The sequence below is a fragment of the Amblyomma americanum genome, chromosome 8 (assembly GCF_052857255.1).
Source record: "Amblyomma americanum isolate KBUSLIRL-KWMA chromosome 8, ASM5285725v1, whole genome shotgun sequence".
NCBI classification, from domain to species: domain Eukaryota; kingdom Metazoa; phylum Arthropoda; class Arachnida; order Ixodida; family Ixodidae; genus Amblyomma; species Amblyomma americanum.
In genome coordinates this window covers 62619749-62636109 of record NC_135504.1, presented here as the reverse complement: position 1 = coordinate 62636109, position 16361 = coordinate 62619749, and the positions used below count along the sequence as shown (strand labels likewise).

Sequence of the window (16361 nt, the reverse complement as noted above, 5' to 3'; positions counted from 1 at the left end):
AACCTCCGATGGATGCCGCGAGGAGTCGTCGAGGGGGTGCTCTACCTCGACAGCATGGAAGGACCTCGTCCCGAAAGCGGTGTCCCGCCGAAGGGGAAGGAGGTCAAACTCCGCGTTGAGTCTGTCGAGGTCTATCGCCAAAGGTGGTGCATGCAGGAGTATCTGCAACGCCTTCGTGCTCGTTGTGGAATAGGCCCCCGCCAACACCAGAAGCGGGGACCCTCTGCACAGACAGGAGGCGAGAACAGAGACCCGAGTGTGGACACTCAGTCCACCACACGGGGGACGCGTACTCTAGTGTCGGCAACACGACCTGGCTGTAAAGCAACCTTAGACGGGCCGGCGCCGGCGTGCCGCTGATGCGCAGGAAAGTCGCCAGGCGGGCGGACAGCTTCTCGGCGCGCTCCTTGAGCCTCTCCGCGTGAGGAATAAACGAGAGGGTGCGATCAAAGACTACGCCGAGCACCTTTACGGCAGGCCTGAAGGACAGGCGGGCGCCACCAAGGTGAACTGCGGGCATGGTGCGGCCCATCCCCCTTCTGGGAGGAGAGATGAGCATACACACCGTCTTGTCACGCGAGATGTTAATCCTCGCCTCACTCGCCCACGCGGCGATTCGGCCGAGCGCATCGTCCGCCAACAGCTCAAGCTCCTTTCGGCTGGCTCCAGGCACCAGAACGACAACGTCGTCCGCATACGCCTGGAGCGACACGCCCTCCGACATGGGCACCGCCAAAAGGCCACGCAACACTACGTTCCACAGCAGGGGGGACAGCGGGGATCGCTGCGGGCTGCCCAGGGTGGGACGCGCGACCGCGTCTCCCGCGAAGGAGCGGAAAACCACCTCTCGGTCGGATAGAAATGACCGGAGGTTCCTCGGGCACCCCCAGTCGGAGAGAGAACTCAGGACCAGAGGGTGCCACACGCTGTCAAATGCCCCCTGGAAATCTATGGACACGAGCAGCACGTGCAGGCCAGCGTCTCGCATCCGTCGCAATTTTGAGACGAGGGCGTGGAGGGCCTCAACAGCCCCCCGCCCCCTGGTGAAACCGAATTGTGCCTTGTGATGCAGACCACGACGGCTCAGAAAATGATATAGACGATCAAAAAGCAGCCTCTCCAAAACGGTCCCCACGGCAAAATTGATCACAATTGGTCGGTAGGACGCGGGAACCTCGGGCGGCCGCCCGGGTTTCAGCAAAAATATGATCCTCCCCTGGCGCCAGTGGCGAGGGAATTATCCAAGGCGGAGCGCCGCGTTAAATACGTTCATGTAAAAATTTGGCTGCGCCGCCCAAAGTGCACGTAGCATACGGGGGGTGATCCAGTCGAGGCCCGAGGCCGTTTCCAGTTTGGCTCGGGAGACAGTCAACTCGACCTCGCCAAACGTGAAGAGAACGTCCTCCGGACCACCCAAAATAGGTCGGGCCGCCACGGCCCGCATGACCACGTGCGCAGGCTCATCAAACTCTTCGACGTCGCCGGGAACGAGTTGTTGCAGCAGGGTGCCGGCGGTTTCCAATACTGAATTTGTTAGAGCTCCGTCCGGCCTCAGTACCGGAGGGAGCAAGGGAGGTCCGCGCAAGCGGCCGAACGCCTGTTTAAACGGGCGACGAAACAGGTTATGCGGCGTCGCCTCCCGGGCAAGGGACGCGGCTCCGAAAGCGCGCCAAAGCCGCGTTGAAGTCGGCTCTATAAAATGCTCTGAGAGAGTCGTCGTGCGCGCGCTGGTAACGCCTGCGCAGCGCGCACACCCGCTTGCGCTCCAGGGCCAAGTGGTCCGTCCATCAGGACGCCTTCCCCCGCCCCGAGGAGGACACCTGGCGGGCGGAGGAGTGACGCCGACGCTCGGGATCGAAATTTTGTGAAATTTAGAAACAATCATGTCCAGAACGTTGCCTGATTGAAGATCGGCGCCGACAACCACCGGAAAGAATGATGAATTTTGGAGGGCCGCAATAACGCGAGCAAGACCGCGGTTTGTTAAAATTTCTTCGCGGGGCACGTCGCCCGCACCAAACCGAACCTCTATGAGCCGATGCTCCGACAGAGTCTCTGTCTCGGCAACGGACCAGGTGAAACCCGCGAGCGCGACGCTGGAATTAGCCATGGTGACGTCTATCTAACTGTCGGCGTAGGCGGTGGAATAGGTTGGCGATGAAGCCGGGTCATTCAAGACCAGGAGGTCCGCCGCCGCGGCGAAACGGAGAAGCTCGCCGCAACGGGCGTCGCAAGCCTGCGGCCCCCAGACCTCATGTTTGGCATTGAAATCTCCGGCAACCACCGCCGGAGTACCGGCCGCCAACGCGAGGGCAGCCGAAACCTCCGCCAGGACGGGAGCCATGGGTGAATGGGGCGGTCGCTCACAAGAAAGAGACGCCGCGGTGCGCGCACCGAACGGCGACGACCCTCGAGGAGACGTAAGTCGGAAAGACGTCCACTCGGAGCCGCCGAACTATAATCGCACACCGCTGGCCCGACGGCGCCACAAACACCGGCCACTCCTGCGGTAGAGATGGCATTTGTTTTCTCGGACGTACGGATCGGAAATTTGGGCAAAGTCGAAATCCCCGCCCTTTATCCTGTCCACTAACACACCCGTCTCGCGCCTGCCGTGGTCCAAATTGATTTGAATGATAGAAAAAGGAAAATTAAAAGCCATGAAATAAAAGGAATTGATGATAAGTGAATGAAAGAAAATATGAAATAGGACGAGATAAGGTAAGGTAAGCAAACTTTATCGGTTCTTTTAAGGAATTCGCGGCTGCAGGACCCGCGTCGTCCTCGTCTCAGGCGGTCCCGGGTCCTGTCCTCGCAAGGTCGGGCCTCTATCCCAGGGCTCCGCTGAGCCGCGCTGCCTCACAAGCGTGCTGCACCAGGGTCATTTGGACTATGAGCTCGCAGCTGACGAGCCGGCTCTCCCATTGCTCCGCACTCGGGTGTTCGTGTTGGTGGAATGTTCTGTTTCGCTCACACTCCCACGTGATGTGGTAGAGTGTCGGCATCGCCTCGCACCAAGGGCATGTAGCTCTCTACTGTGTTGGAAACATCTTGTTCGGTAGGTGTAGGTTGGGAAAAACACCCGTCTGCAGCATGCGCCACCCGGTCGCCTCCTTCTTTGTTAGCGCCCTGTGTGGCGGGGGGTACCTATATCCCATGCCCCTGTATAGGCCCAGGTGCTCCGCGTACCCCCCGTCGCAGTCCTGGGTGTAGAAGTCGTCCGGTTGCCGCGCTCGGAAACTCAACTCGCGAGCGAAGCTGTCCGCCTTCTCATTCCCCTTAATACCTGCGAGCCCGGGTATCCATATCAGGTTGTGTATGTGTTTTCTATCCAAGAATTTTACCTTTCTGAGTATGTTTAGGGCCACGCTGCCTATTCTCTCTCTAATGTAGTTTCTGCATGCCTCCTTCGAGTCGGTAACTATATTTAGGTATTTGTTTTCCCTGGACCCATTATCTACCGCCAAGGCTATGGCGATCTCCTCAGCCTCTGTTGCGTCCGCAACCCCGGCTGCTGCGCATGTACCCAGGTCTCCCTTGTGATTGACCACCACCGCTGCGGCCGTGCGTTTCCTCCTGGTTGGGTACAGTGACGCATCCGTATAGACTGTGCTTTCCAGTTGGCCAGTCCTCGTTCACATACTCGGCTCTCGCTTTCCGTCTGCCCTCGTGCAGGTTCGGATCCATATTCCTAGGCAGGGGAGCTACCCTAAGTATTCCCCTGATTCCGTCTGAGACGTCCTGGTACCTGTCCATGTGACCTTGTGTATCCACCCTTATCCTTTTCAGTAGCGCCCGGCCTGTTTTCGTGCCTCGGAGTCTCATATTTTGCGCTCTGAGCAGGGCTTCTCCCAGTTCGTAAAACGTGAAAAATACTGCTCGCGCGCAGGCGACAGGAGGAGGACGGAACGCTCGCCGCAAGCAGGATAAATCTCACCGAAAAAAAGAAAAGAAAGAATAGGGGGCAGAAAATGTAGATAAAAAGAAATGCAAAGCATAGAAAAACGTGCGGGCGGGCAGACTGCGCGCGAAAGATAAAAAATGAGTCAGCGAGGGCACGAAACAGAAAAGAGAAGAATGAAAAATAAATAGAGGAGACAGTAAGTCTCGAAAAAGGAAATCCTTACTGAAAGGAAATAAAAGGACAAGACAGAAAAGAAGTATGCCTTGGCTGAGAAAAAAGAAAAGAAAAAGAAGAGCGAAGAAGGCGGCACCGCGCCTGGACAAGGACAAAACGCGGCGCGAAACACTGCGGAAAAGGAATGAAAGACGCGCAGCTGCCCATCCGCTCGTCGCTGCTGGGCTCGCCTTAGAATGTGCCATAGTCTGTTCTTACGCGCAGCCTTGCAACGTTGTCGCGCATCACGGGACAGGACGGCGAACCCGCAGGATGCGGAGGTCCCTCGCGCCCCGCCCTCCGGCAATCAGCGCAGGCAACCGTCGCGTCGCCGGCGCAGACCGCGCTCGTATCCGCGAGGTGATTGCCGGCGCACTTGGTGCAGACCGCCCTGTCCGGTTGGGCGGACTGGCGACACGCCCTCCTCGAGTGCCCATAGGTGGCACAAAATGTGCACATGGGCACGTGCGTGTCCTCGGCCACGAAGGCCGAAGACCAACCGATGGCCACCCTCTCCCTGCCAATGAGACGCCGGAAAGCGTCCGGGGCCAGGGAAAGAATGTGTTTTAGCGCCGACGCGCTGCGCGAAAGTGTACCGGCGGGTGGTTGTACGGGGGTCAAGGTCTAACCCCGGGTTCCTCGCGTTCAGCTGCGGAACTACGTCGTCGTTAGCAACATCAGGATCCACGCCATAAATCTGATGTGCGGACGGCGCCGCTCCGGCACCCTGGCGTTCATAACGGCCCGCGTGGTCTCATTAGTTCTTATCGCAGTGCATAAGTTGTCTAAACTTGTCCGGTCCTTCGCAATCACCGTCACCACCGCAGTGGTCTGTCGAAGGACCACGGGTCCTATACCCGCGTCCTCCGGAACAATGTTGTTTTTAAGTGTCGAAATAATGTCTCTGGGAGACACATGTGCCGCGGGCACTGACGTTAAAAAGGCGAAATGATCGGGTGGGACTTGCCGGGGCACAGGAGTCGAATCGGTAGATGTCTAGGCGGGAGCACGCGGCGACGAGCCTCGGAGCACCTCGGAGCCCCGGAGCACCCGGGACCACCGCTTCACCGGAGCAGTCTCTACCCACTGAGCCAACCGGGACAGCAACCTTATGGTAGGGCGAGAGCGAATTGATCATTTACCTTGTTATTGATCAACTCTCTTATTACAAATCTACTCCACGTTGTGGGATTCATCTAAAAGTTTGACCAACACTGTTCCCATTTCGAGTTATTGATCAATTACCTTATTATTGATCACCTCTCTGATTACAAATCTACTCCGCCTTGGGGTATTCACCTAAAACATTTGACCAACACTGTTCCCGCTTCGAGTTATTGATCAATTACCTTATTATTGATCAACTCTCATTACAAATCCACTCCACATTCGGGTATTCACCTAAAACATTTGACCAACACGGTTCCCACTTCGAGTTATGGATCAATTCGCTCTCGCCCTACCATAAGGTTGCCATCCCGGTTGGTTCAGTGGGTAGAGAGACTGTTCCGGTGATGAAGCGGTGGTCCCAGGTTCAAACCTCGGCCCAGGCTGAATTTTTCTTTTACTGCGAAGTTTCTTAAAAAGCTGTATAGCATTCCTTTCTAGCCGTATGGCTGTAATTGAGGGGATATGTCATCGAGTAATTACTCCATTATTACAAACCTCCTCCACTTTGGGGGATTCCCCTAAAACATTTTTCGATAAAAACATATTACTACGAAACGTACGTGAAATGAACAAAAGAACTTCACGAGAACACGTTTGTTGTTTTTAATTTTACATCACTTAAATGAAAAACAAGAAACCACCCCTCCACGCAGCGCTGAATGCAATGGAAAAATTAACATTAAATGCCTTGAGATCTCTAGAAAGAATGAAGCGCTGACTGTGAAGAATGAAAATCGTTGATAGTGGCAGCTTACGATGGTAATGAATTCCACTGAGCTTCTGAGAGTACAAGATGTCAATTGGGGTATTTTTCTATGTGAACAAACGGCGGTTTGCTTTGTAAGCGTGATATATCCTAGTCAAACTGTGAAGGGCTGGGAAAATACGTGAAAGAGAAAGGGAGCTCACAGGCGGACGGTACAATGAACGGACGGAGAATAAAACTTAAACTGGGCAAAATCGGTTTCTAATGGTAGCCCTTCACAATTTTTGTACACGTTACGACCTGCTGTCTCAGACATGAGAACCGAAATAAAAAATGAAACCACCAGTACATAATCTCGTCCATGGAGTAATATAAAATTTTCATTCTCACCTGATAATCTGCGCCACGCGATGGTCTACAGGTATCGTCTTACGGAATCGCGTGTCTTTTCTCTGGATACGAGGCCTAAGGACCTCTTCAAGGATGTCGGTGACAGACGCAGGTAGCTGCCGACAGCAGAACAAGTCAGTGAGGCGATAGCGCTTCGCATCTTAAAGTCACAATGAAGTTCACATGAACTCACTCTCTGTAATACTCTACGTCGCTGTCCCGAAGCAGCAGCAGCAGGTTGCAGCCTTGGCCAAAGCGGGCGAGTTGCTTTAAAGACGGACGCACACACCACCGCCTTTGGCGCGTACTGACCTACCATCTGCCTTTTGCCACTCTTCCAGCGTAGGAACTAGTGTTTCACACGAGAATCGAAACTATATCCTCCTCCTCTGAAAAGGTCGCCCTTACGTCTCCGCTACAAGCTCACATCCGGGAATTGAAACGAAGGCTGTGATAAAACAACGCAAGTCAGCGTGCAGCCGCACAACGGACGACAGGAAAGCGCGCAAACTGTCAGCGAGGCTCGCGCGCTCTGCTTCCTTCGCTATATCCGATAGACAAGAAACTGCCGTCACATCTCGCTGCTTTCGTGAAAAAGCGAGAAGCAGCCGCACTGCCGCGTCGGTTCTGCCGTGGCGGGGGGGTGCAAATGATAACAGGCCCATTTTTTTCCGGCGAACCGAATCCGCTTCGCTCACCGGAAATTTGGTGTAGCGTGAATGCGCCTTTAGACGGGTGAAAGGAGGAGCGCAGATTACCTGGCAGATGAGCAGCGATGGACATTTCTTTCAGGAAGTACGTTCTAAATAAAAACACTTGTTGGCTCACATAAAGCGTGCAGGTGCGTAGTTAACTCACTCCTAAAACCTCGACACGGGCACGTGAAATCTACATTAGGGAGCGAAGACAGAAACTACATAATATGAAAAGGTTAAGCGGCAGAAATCTAAGTTTCACATTTGACGTAGAAAAGAAGGAAAAGGGCATCCAGGATGGTCTTAGTATGTATTATTATTAGCAAATAAAAATTGCAAAAAAGTGAAACCATATCAGAATTCAGAAATCAAAATATCGATCATATTCAAAAACATTGAACAGCAACCGCCCAGGAGTGCAGTAGCAGCAAAAAGAAATGACACCGTTTTTTTTACCTACAGTGATCAGATTGACGGATGTAGTTATAAAAGTCAAGTTCGGTCATACCCTTCTGCCATACAAAACTATCGCGCAATTGAAATGGGCCGTTTCCGTCATTCATCTTGTTTGTCTCTTTTCGCGCAGATTCACCAGAGGTGCACGCACGGTAATGGCGATAGCACTCTCTTTTTCATCGGTAACTCCTCGGTAGCTCATCTGCGCGTTCTCGGTAGCCCGCGCTGCTTACGTCTATCACAATACCCGTCTTGACCGCAAAGTCCGGCCAAAGAATTACAGGCATGTAGGAACTGGGGAGATGAACAAGTCGTTGTTGCCTCACCCGTCTTCTCAGCCTAGCTGCACCGCTTGAATGTGTTGTGCCTCTCGCAAGGCGAAAAGTGGCATCGCACTCTCTCAACCTTATATTATTGTCGCGTGGATGGTTTAACACCTCTTCACCGAACAGAGAGATACGCGAAAGAGAGAGAGAGAGAGAGAGAGAGAGAGAGAGAGAGAGAGAGAGAGAGAGAGAGAGAGAGACTCTTTAATGAAGAAGTAGAGAATTTAGCCGGCGTTTCAATATCGCTGGCATGCTACGCTGCGTAGGGAGGGGAATTTGGAGAGATACGCGCTTGCCCCTGTAACCAGCAACGCGGTGAACTTCCTTCGAGCTATCGTTAACTCGAGGGACGGCGCTGGCATGTGGGGGCAACCTTCCACGGGACCAGCAAAGCCCGCCAGGGATCCACGAGCTGCTCTAAGTGAATTGTGCGAATGTTACATATACCTGGAGTTCCTGCTGGCAGATGAAACGTTTTGTTTGGCAAACTTCTTTATTTGGATGGAATAATAGTACGACCTTATGCCAGAATAGAAAAGTGTACAACAGCTGTATTTTATCGGTACTCACCTACGGGGAACAAACGTGGAGGCTAATGAAAAGGTTCAGCTTAAGTAAACCACAACGCAGCGAGCCATGGGAAGAAAAATGATAGCTGTAACGTTAAGAGACCGGAAGCGGGCAGAAAGGTGAGGTAACAAACGCGGTTTAATGACATCCAAGTCGAAATCAAGGGAAATAAATCGGCTTGAGCAGTACATGTAATGCGATGGCAAGATAGCCGCTGGTCCTTAAGGGCAACGGAGTGGATTCCAAAAGAAGGTAAGCGTAGCAGGGAGTGGCAGGAGGTTAGGTGGGCAAATGAGACTAAGAAGTTTGCAGCTGGCAAAGGAAAGGGATAATTGGAGAGACGCGGGAAAGGCCTTTGCCAAACAATGGGTGCAGTCACGCTGATGATAATGATGAACAGTAAAACTCCAAGTAAAAATCACACTCAAGAAGTAAAAAGAACAAGCGTGGCTATTTCTCAATGCAGGCACTCTCCCCAGTTGCAAAAAAGAGCCGAAATAGCTTGAATTAAACAATTGAACACTCCATTTCCGCAGTAACACATACCTGCCACTTAAGATTGGAAAAAGTGAGACGCTTATTCAGAACACGAGGCAAATTACCAAGGTTTCAACTGGAAGGAGCAGTTTATGGGCGTCCGGCTCATATGGTAAGAACCAGCTCCATGTTTCCCTTGGGGACTCCACTACAAATGTTGGCAGTCGCGCTCTACAGACGGCATAAAAAAAGGCCGTGGTAACCGGGGCGAACAGACAGGAAAACATCCGTGCGTGCAATGGGGAGTTGGCTACATGCGGGATGAATGCTCGGACACGTTTCCCACAAAGTGTACTCAAGGGTTCATGGAAAAATAGCAAGAATGCAATGACGTGAAAGAAAGACTTCCAAAGTCAGCTAACAAAGGAGTCACCACACACAGGTTAGTGCTGATATACCGCTGCACAACTGTGCATGCCCACATTTAACACGATCTTTCATAATGTTTTGATGGTAATCATAATTAGGAAATGCTTCCTTTTTCATCTTCATTTTGCGATCAGCGTTTACACTTCTACGATTTAATTCGCTTAATTCCAAAGCCGTTTACATCTAAAAACAAATAAAACTTCCAAACCGACTGCGGCCGTTCTATTAGTAGAAAAAACAAAACAGACACAACGCCTTAATGCGCTAGTCTTTTAATTCATTCTTTTAATAGATGCGAAGCCGCCGCTGTGGATGACCCGAAACACACGTTTTCGATCGCAGCCGCAGAGGTCGCATTTCGATGGAGGCGAAATGCTTGAGTCCTGCGTACTGTGCGATGTCACATAAAGAACGCCAGGTGGTCGAAATTATACGGAGCCTTCCATTACGGCCTTCTTGCCAGCTGCAGTCACTTTGGGACGTTGATCTCCATAAAACCAAACCAATTTTTCGTACACTTCAAATGAGTTCAGTTTATGTAAATAAAAGAACAAACGTATAACAATGCGGATTGTTCTGATATGTGCACAATGCTCACATTGCATCGTGCACTCTAAATGCATTTACAAAGCGCAGAGCAGAGCTGTGATTGCCAGAGCATAATTTTGCTGTTTTTCTGAGTGAATTCTTTCTCCTCAGTCAGTCTAGCGTTGTGCCGCTGCCATTGCACCAGGTCTAAAGCTTAGACCGTCCTGCAGGTCTTCCTCTCAACAGTAGGTCCAAGCTAAGTTACCTAGTTGCACCTCAGGTGCTTTGCGCTCACACATATTTGAAGAGGCCTAAAAGCCCAGATGCTCGTAAGGATCATGTCGCAGAGCAGCATTCACGTTGAGTGCATGGCGGGAAGTCAGCCGTAAAGCTTTCTGTCCTGATAGAAGATTTCTCGCGTTGGACTCGAGGACTACCGGACGAAGAGCCCAGTTCGCTGTTTTACGTTTATGTGCATGAATTGGAATCGTTAGCGTTAATCAAATACAGAGGCTTGTTTCTCAGGAAATGATTAAGCTTTTTACACATAAGCAACAAGCAGATACGAGAAATTCAACTTTTGAGAGGCCGCCTCCTTGCAGCCATATTTATCTCACGGCCGACAATAACCAACGGCGTAAGCGGACATCGCCCAATCTTCTTCACATATCTGCTCTAACAAGGAATTCAAAGACAAGTAACAAAAACAAACCGACTATAATGAGCACTTCATATAGAGTGTCTGCGACTTCACAAAACAAAAGCTGAATCGGTATTCTAGGGCATGCAATCAAATTGCGCTGTCGCATAGATTTGTAGCATTTGCGGTCCATAAAAAATATGGTTTGTTTACCTAATGCTACGTGAATCGCGAACTTCGAATCTTTCAGCACACCGTGAATCTGCATCGCGTACTCGACTTCTTGAAGCCCCTGTGCGTGCGATTGTGGTACTTCACCTGCTGCAGTTTCAACTCCTCCGAGTACAATGCCATGTAAAAACCGGCAAAATTTTCTGCCAACGCCACCAGGATACAAGGCCAACCTGCCGCTACCGTGACGTCATGAGATAAAGGCAGATGGTTTCCCCAAGTGCTCGGCAGTGGATAGAGAATCGCAAAAATTTCTTGGTGTGTGTCTACGAGATCTCTAATCGCACGTGTCACTTTGCTTGTTAATGAAGTCTCTTAAAAGCGCGGAAGAATTTTACAGAATTTGAATCCAGTTCAGTGTTTTTGTGGCCATGTAAAAGCTGCTGATGACGTATTTTCGATCAGCGCAGCGAATGGCGCCAATAAAACTTGGCGCACACTAAATTACTTTTGGTAAATTAAGGCAGCTCACTGAATAATTATCTCCTGATAATAGGGTCATGCCCGACAGTGTTCATCCTACCCATCTTGGGAACAGAGTAATTTTGCGAACTGAACATATCTTAATGCCGATTGCCTGAAAAAAAAAAAAGACATTTTGAAACTCCGCTAACCTTGAACAAATAAGCTGTGACGTATGTGCTAGTACAAATAAAAATAAATATTAAAAGTTCCTGATGATGCTACCTTTGCAAGCAGCACAGAGGGTAATTGCTGCGAAACATTAATTATAATGGTGACGGAGAAAGTAAATGTACACGCCGAATGCGAAAGCATTATTCTGTGTGAGAGGGCGCGGAATGGGGCAGGTTTTTCTCCTGTGGAGTGCTTCGGTGCGTTGATGACAATCATTATAACTTTCTAATCACAAGTAATTTTTCTTTATCGATTAACCAGAAGGTGCGCATTGTACTGTTCAACAGTGGTGGAACTTGCTAGCTCCGTTTCTTACACACCACAGAGATGATTAAAAACTCCTGACCCATTCGAACCGTTCCGCAGTATCAGTTCTGACTTACAGTTTGTGCTCGCTGATACTTGGCCTGCGAACACAATGTCAACTGCCTTACTCTGGCGCCGCACCCAGCGCGCCTGCGCCGACTATTTACAGAGGCCACTTATATCCGATTAAACATGCTCAATCAGTCGAAGAAAAATGAATGTACAAAAATGCTCGTGTGGCGCCCGGTGCGTGGCAGAAAGAAAAAGAAAGATATGATATGGGGTAAACTCGTTATAAGAGCTTCTTCGCCTGAAAAACTTGAAAATTGGCTATCTTGCAGTTATTGTGATAGAGGTCACCAGCTTACTATGGCAATTTGTTTCTGTGCAGTAATTGTTGTGACCATGTAAATATCGAGACGTTTCTTTAGCGCTTGTCACAGTTACCTTTTGTTTTCGCTCTCCTAACAATAGTGCCCCATTATTGCTTAATAATTTTAAATTTCGATGTGCTGTTTATTTTCTGTTTTAATAGTGCATTTGTAGTGCAAACTTTATTCCTGTACAAGATGAAATAATGAAGAAAGGACTGTGGATCGGACATGCTATTCGAATAGGAAATTAACGACAGCTTTTCGCGGCAGCAGTTTGGATTCTAAAAGGACCATGTGCTGAAGTATGGCAGGTAGTCAGGTGAGGAAATGAGTTTACGAAATTAGCCAAAATACAACGGCAGCAGCTCGCGCACGGAAAGGCGGGTTGCAGACTGATTGGAGAGATCATGTCCTGGAGCGCAGGAGACATGAGTCACGATAAATTTGATTGCTTGCAGCGCTTTTTTGTTCATGTATTTTGGTACTACACTTGTGAAAAAAAAAATGGCGCATAGACAAAAATTGCATGAGTGCCATGACACGTGATTTGGGTAAAAAAATACAGACAGCACCATGCGAGCGAATATTTTCTGCCGGCAATTGTGCCACGTAGACCACAGGATATATATGACAAAAATAATCAAAAGAAATTGAGCTACTAAATAACTCCTCTCTTCAACTTCCGTTGACAATTGCATACTCCATGGCAGGTGTCTCATAGCAAGCCACGAGGTCACGGCCGTGAAACCGGCGGCTTTTGCTGTCCCATGTCTGCGTTGTTTTTCTCACATGTGGAATGTATAGCACAGCTGGTGCTTCCTGTCACGTAGGCTCGGAAAGGGATTTTTTTTTCCTCCGCGCATGTGTGATCCCCACTAGTACACTTTAGCCGCGACAACTGGCACACGTGAACGTAAGCACATCATGTACTCCTTTATAGGCTATTGGTAGAGTTACTCGTTTAGTGCCCGCGTTTCCTTTTTAGAAAAATAGCCTTTAATGAATACCTTTGAAAGTAAACATAATGTGATAAACCAGTGACATTTATGGAAAGCCATACAGACTGCCCTTTCACATTTGCATTCCTCGTACATTTAGTGAATATAGACTACATGTGTTCGAACGCAGGCAGTGGAAATTACTAGAAATTAAAGAACGCCAGTGACATGCTGGAGCGTGGCGAATGAGGATGCAGCTGCAAATCTACTCGAGCTTCGCCCATAAAGTCATGCCGGAATGATTTGTCACAACTTGGTATCAGACTTGTAGACAGTCACTCTGAGCTTGCACCTAAACCTCAAAACCAGCAAATAAACCAACAACCTTAGTAGGTTTGATATGGTTTATGAGATTTGATGGTCCAAAGCTGCTCAGTCTACGAGAGACGTCGTAGACGTGGGCTCAGGGCAATTTGCACTATGCAGGCATCATCACCGTGCACTGCCATCGCACAGTACAAGGACCAATAGCATTTCGCCTCCATCCAAATTCGACCACCGTGACCATAGTGGAACGCGCGTGTTTCTTGTCAGCATCCGAGTAGCAAAACTTCAGAGCCACCGCGGAACCTTAGCAGGATGTTGGGTTCTAATATCTGCAGGTCTTCAAAAATCCGCCTCAATGGAGCGAACAACTCCTTACTTTTGTAGTTTTGTGATGCAATTCAGGCTTTATTGATTGTTTTTTCAACTTGTATTTGCTTCATTTTCCCCGAATGGATCTGTTTGCGCATCATGTGCTATGGCTACGAAATCCTCTGTGTAGCAGGAAAGGAGCTCACACCCATGACACCTCTGAAATCCTTCCCGACATGCTTGTCTTCATTAATGCACTGTTTTAATCTACATCAGCTTCCGCGTACAGCCTAGAGGATGTGAATATTTTATCTGACCTTGTGTTTGTATTCTAAACGTTCTCTTCTCTTGCCATTGTGAGGAGGCGCACTTGAGCGTTCATTTTTCAGAATGGCACACTCGGAGGTGGAAACTCTGCCGGAGGTGCTCGAGCAACCTGACGTGTACGACAGAAACGCCCATCGCCACGAAAAAGCAGTGGCCGAAATCCTGGACACGTTTCACAAAGCGTTCAGGCCTTGCGAAAACGAGCTGCAACAATCCATTGACGTCGAATGCGGTCCCGGAGGTTTCAAGCAAGGGCATGCTTACCACCCAGTTTAAGCTTAAGCGAACGCCTAACTGCTCGGACAACTAGCATTTGGAGTTGACCACTACTCGCCAATAATTACTTTTCTCATACTTTAGTCACAACTTAATGTTTATGCTGGTGATACCGTCTTCTAAGCGATTCAGATAGTTAGAAGTAAGCAAATCAAACCTCCCGCAAGGTTAGCGTTTGGGATTAGAGTTCTTTATTAATACTGATGTAGTGAGACAATACCATGCAGCTATGGTAAATGATTTTCAAATTTATGGTGTGCTCTAAATACAATTCTACGAATTCCTGGACGTATTATAAGTCATCATCATCATCAGCCTGACTACGCCCACTGCAGAGCGAAGGCCTCTCCCATGTATCTCAAATTAACCCTGACACGGTGGATAATTTTACCCTGCATTTATTCGCACAAGGCAAAAAACAAAAAAATGAAAGTGAAAGCGAAGCCTGGCACGGCAATGGCTAAAAGGCACTCCACGCGTTGGTAGACTCCTCCTACCTTCAGCGTTGACTTCAAAAAAAAAAAGGCGGGAGCCGGGACTTTTAATCCAATTTAAATTAGAGAAATCGGCCGCCCAGGACAACAATTCAAATTCTCTAAGAATGCTTAGAACGTGTACGTGGAGCTCCCGCGGTAAAAAGATGAGGTCAGATTCTTCTTCTGTGCACCTTTAAGGCGTATTTTAGCGTTTGCCACATATGCTCGCGCCAGAACACTATTAAACCTTCAAGGTGCTCTCATCTGGATTGCATTGTCTAACGACGCGTCTAGCATGGCATCTTTTTTTCATTTTCATGAACCAATATTTATTCCGCGCATAATACAAACAGATGTATTGTCACATCTCTGCGAATAGTTGTTGCCCTGTTCTTGTTTCCGATCATTGACGGTTCTGACGTCAACATTTAGTGTCTTTGTGGGTATTCTGCAAGCAAATTTGTATGGCACGTTTAAATTTGTGGCGGACCGAGTTTTCAAAACTATTGCTACTTGACTTGTAGAACACTTCAATGAAATAAGAAATGTTTTATCTCTCTCTCTCTCTTGCGGATTGGAAAATTAAGCCGCTACCTTCATACGCATTGTATATCACGACTGAGAAGGCGTGTCGTCTGCTTTACTCATGGAACGCATGCGGAGCTGTAATAATAATAATAATAATTGGTTTGGGGGGGGAAAGGAAATGGCGCAGTATCGTCTCATATATCGTTGGACACCTGAACCGCGCTGTAAGGGAAGGGATAAGGGAGGGAGTGAAAGAAGAAAGGAAGAAAGAGGTGCCGTAGTGGAGGGCTCCGGGTTAATTTAAACCACCTGGGGATCTTTAACGTGCACTCACATCGCACAGCAAACGGGCGCCTTAGCGTTTTGCCTCCATAAAAACGCAGCCGCCGCGGTCGTGTTCGAACCCGGGAACTCCTTATCAGTAGCCGAGCGCCTTAACCACTGAGCCACCGCGGCGGGTCATGCGGAGCTGCTGAATATGAAATCAGTTCCCATCTGCCATTCCAACATGCTTGCTCGAATTCAAGGCCAATAACGCTTGGAAACTCTCGTTCGCTCAAAGTAGTTTTCTGTCTGTAATTACTCTTTTTTTTTTCTTCTACCATCGCTCTGTGCATAATATTGCCTATATTTTGCAAACAAGCACTTAAGCTTCTGCTACCAACCGCTTTATCAATCTCGCGTTTTAATTAACTGCTGTCCCAACTTTTTATGTTCTTTCACTTTTTGCTAGAAAGCCATGCACGCAATCCAATCAGCAAAGTTTTTTGTTCTTCTTGAATTAGTTGTTTATACAGGACGTATTCAGATGCTATGACACGCCATTGCCCTTGTCGATATTTCTTTCCAGCTGCTTTGAAACCGGCTGACAGTTGTCAATTGAGATGGCACCCAGGCGAAAGTGGGCTAGCCTCAAGCATAGCCGCAGTGAAGCGGGTGCATCTGTTCAGACAGTACTCTCCAATGGCGTCCTGTTGAAATGTGCATCACGTGCACTTGGATAGTAATCAAATATGCCGACGATATCTCGACCAGCTTTTCTAAAGAGCAAATGTACTTTTATTTTTGACAATTTTATGAGATATGCAGCAGGTGCTAAGTTTCGAATTCCAGGCTTGTGGACTGAGGC

At 49.0% G+C, this 16361-nt stretch overlaps 1 protein-coding gene across 3 annotated transcripts in view; it reads left to right on the top strand.

The window, feature by feature from the left end:
- The first annotated feature begins 12863 nt into the window (after positions 1-12863).
- LOC144101776 (juvenile hormone acid O-methyltransferase-like) overlaps positions 12864-16361 on the top strand; it is a 48806-nt gene continuing 45308 nt past the window's right edge. The window contains exons 1-2 of one of the 3 annotated variants that reach the window (XM_077634981.1): positions 12864-12964; positions 14015-14200. In XM_077634981.1, the coding sequence (XP_077491107.1) occupies positions 14016-14200 (185 nt within the window). In that variant the 5' untranslated portion in view covers positions 12864-12964; position 14015. Of the gene's footprint in view, positions 12965-14014; positions 14207-16361 lie in introns of all 3 variants that reach the window. The other 2 variants (XM_077634980.1, XM_077634982.1) reach the window with 2 other exon arrangements.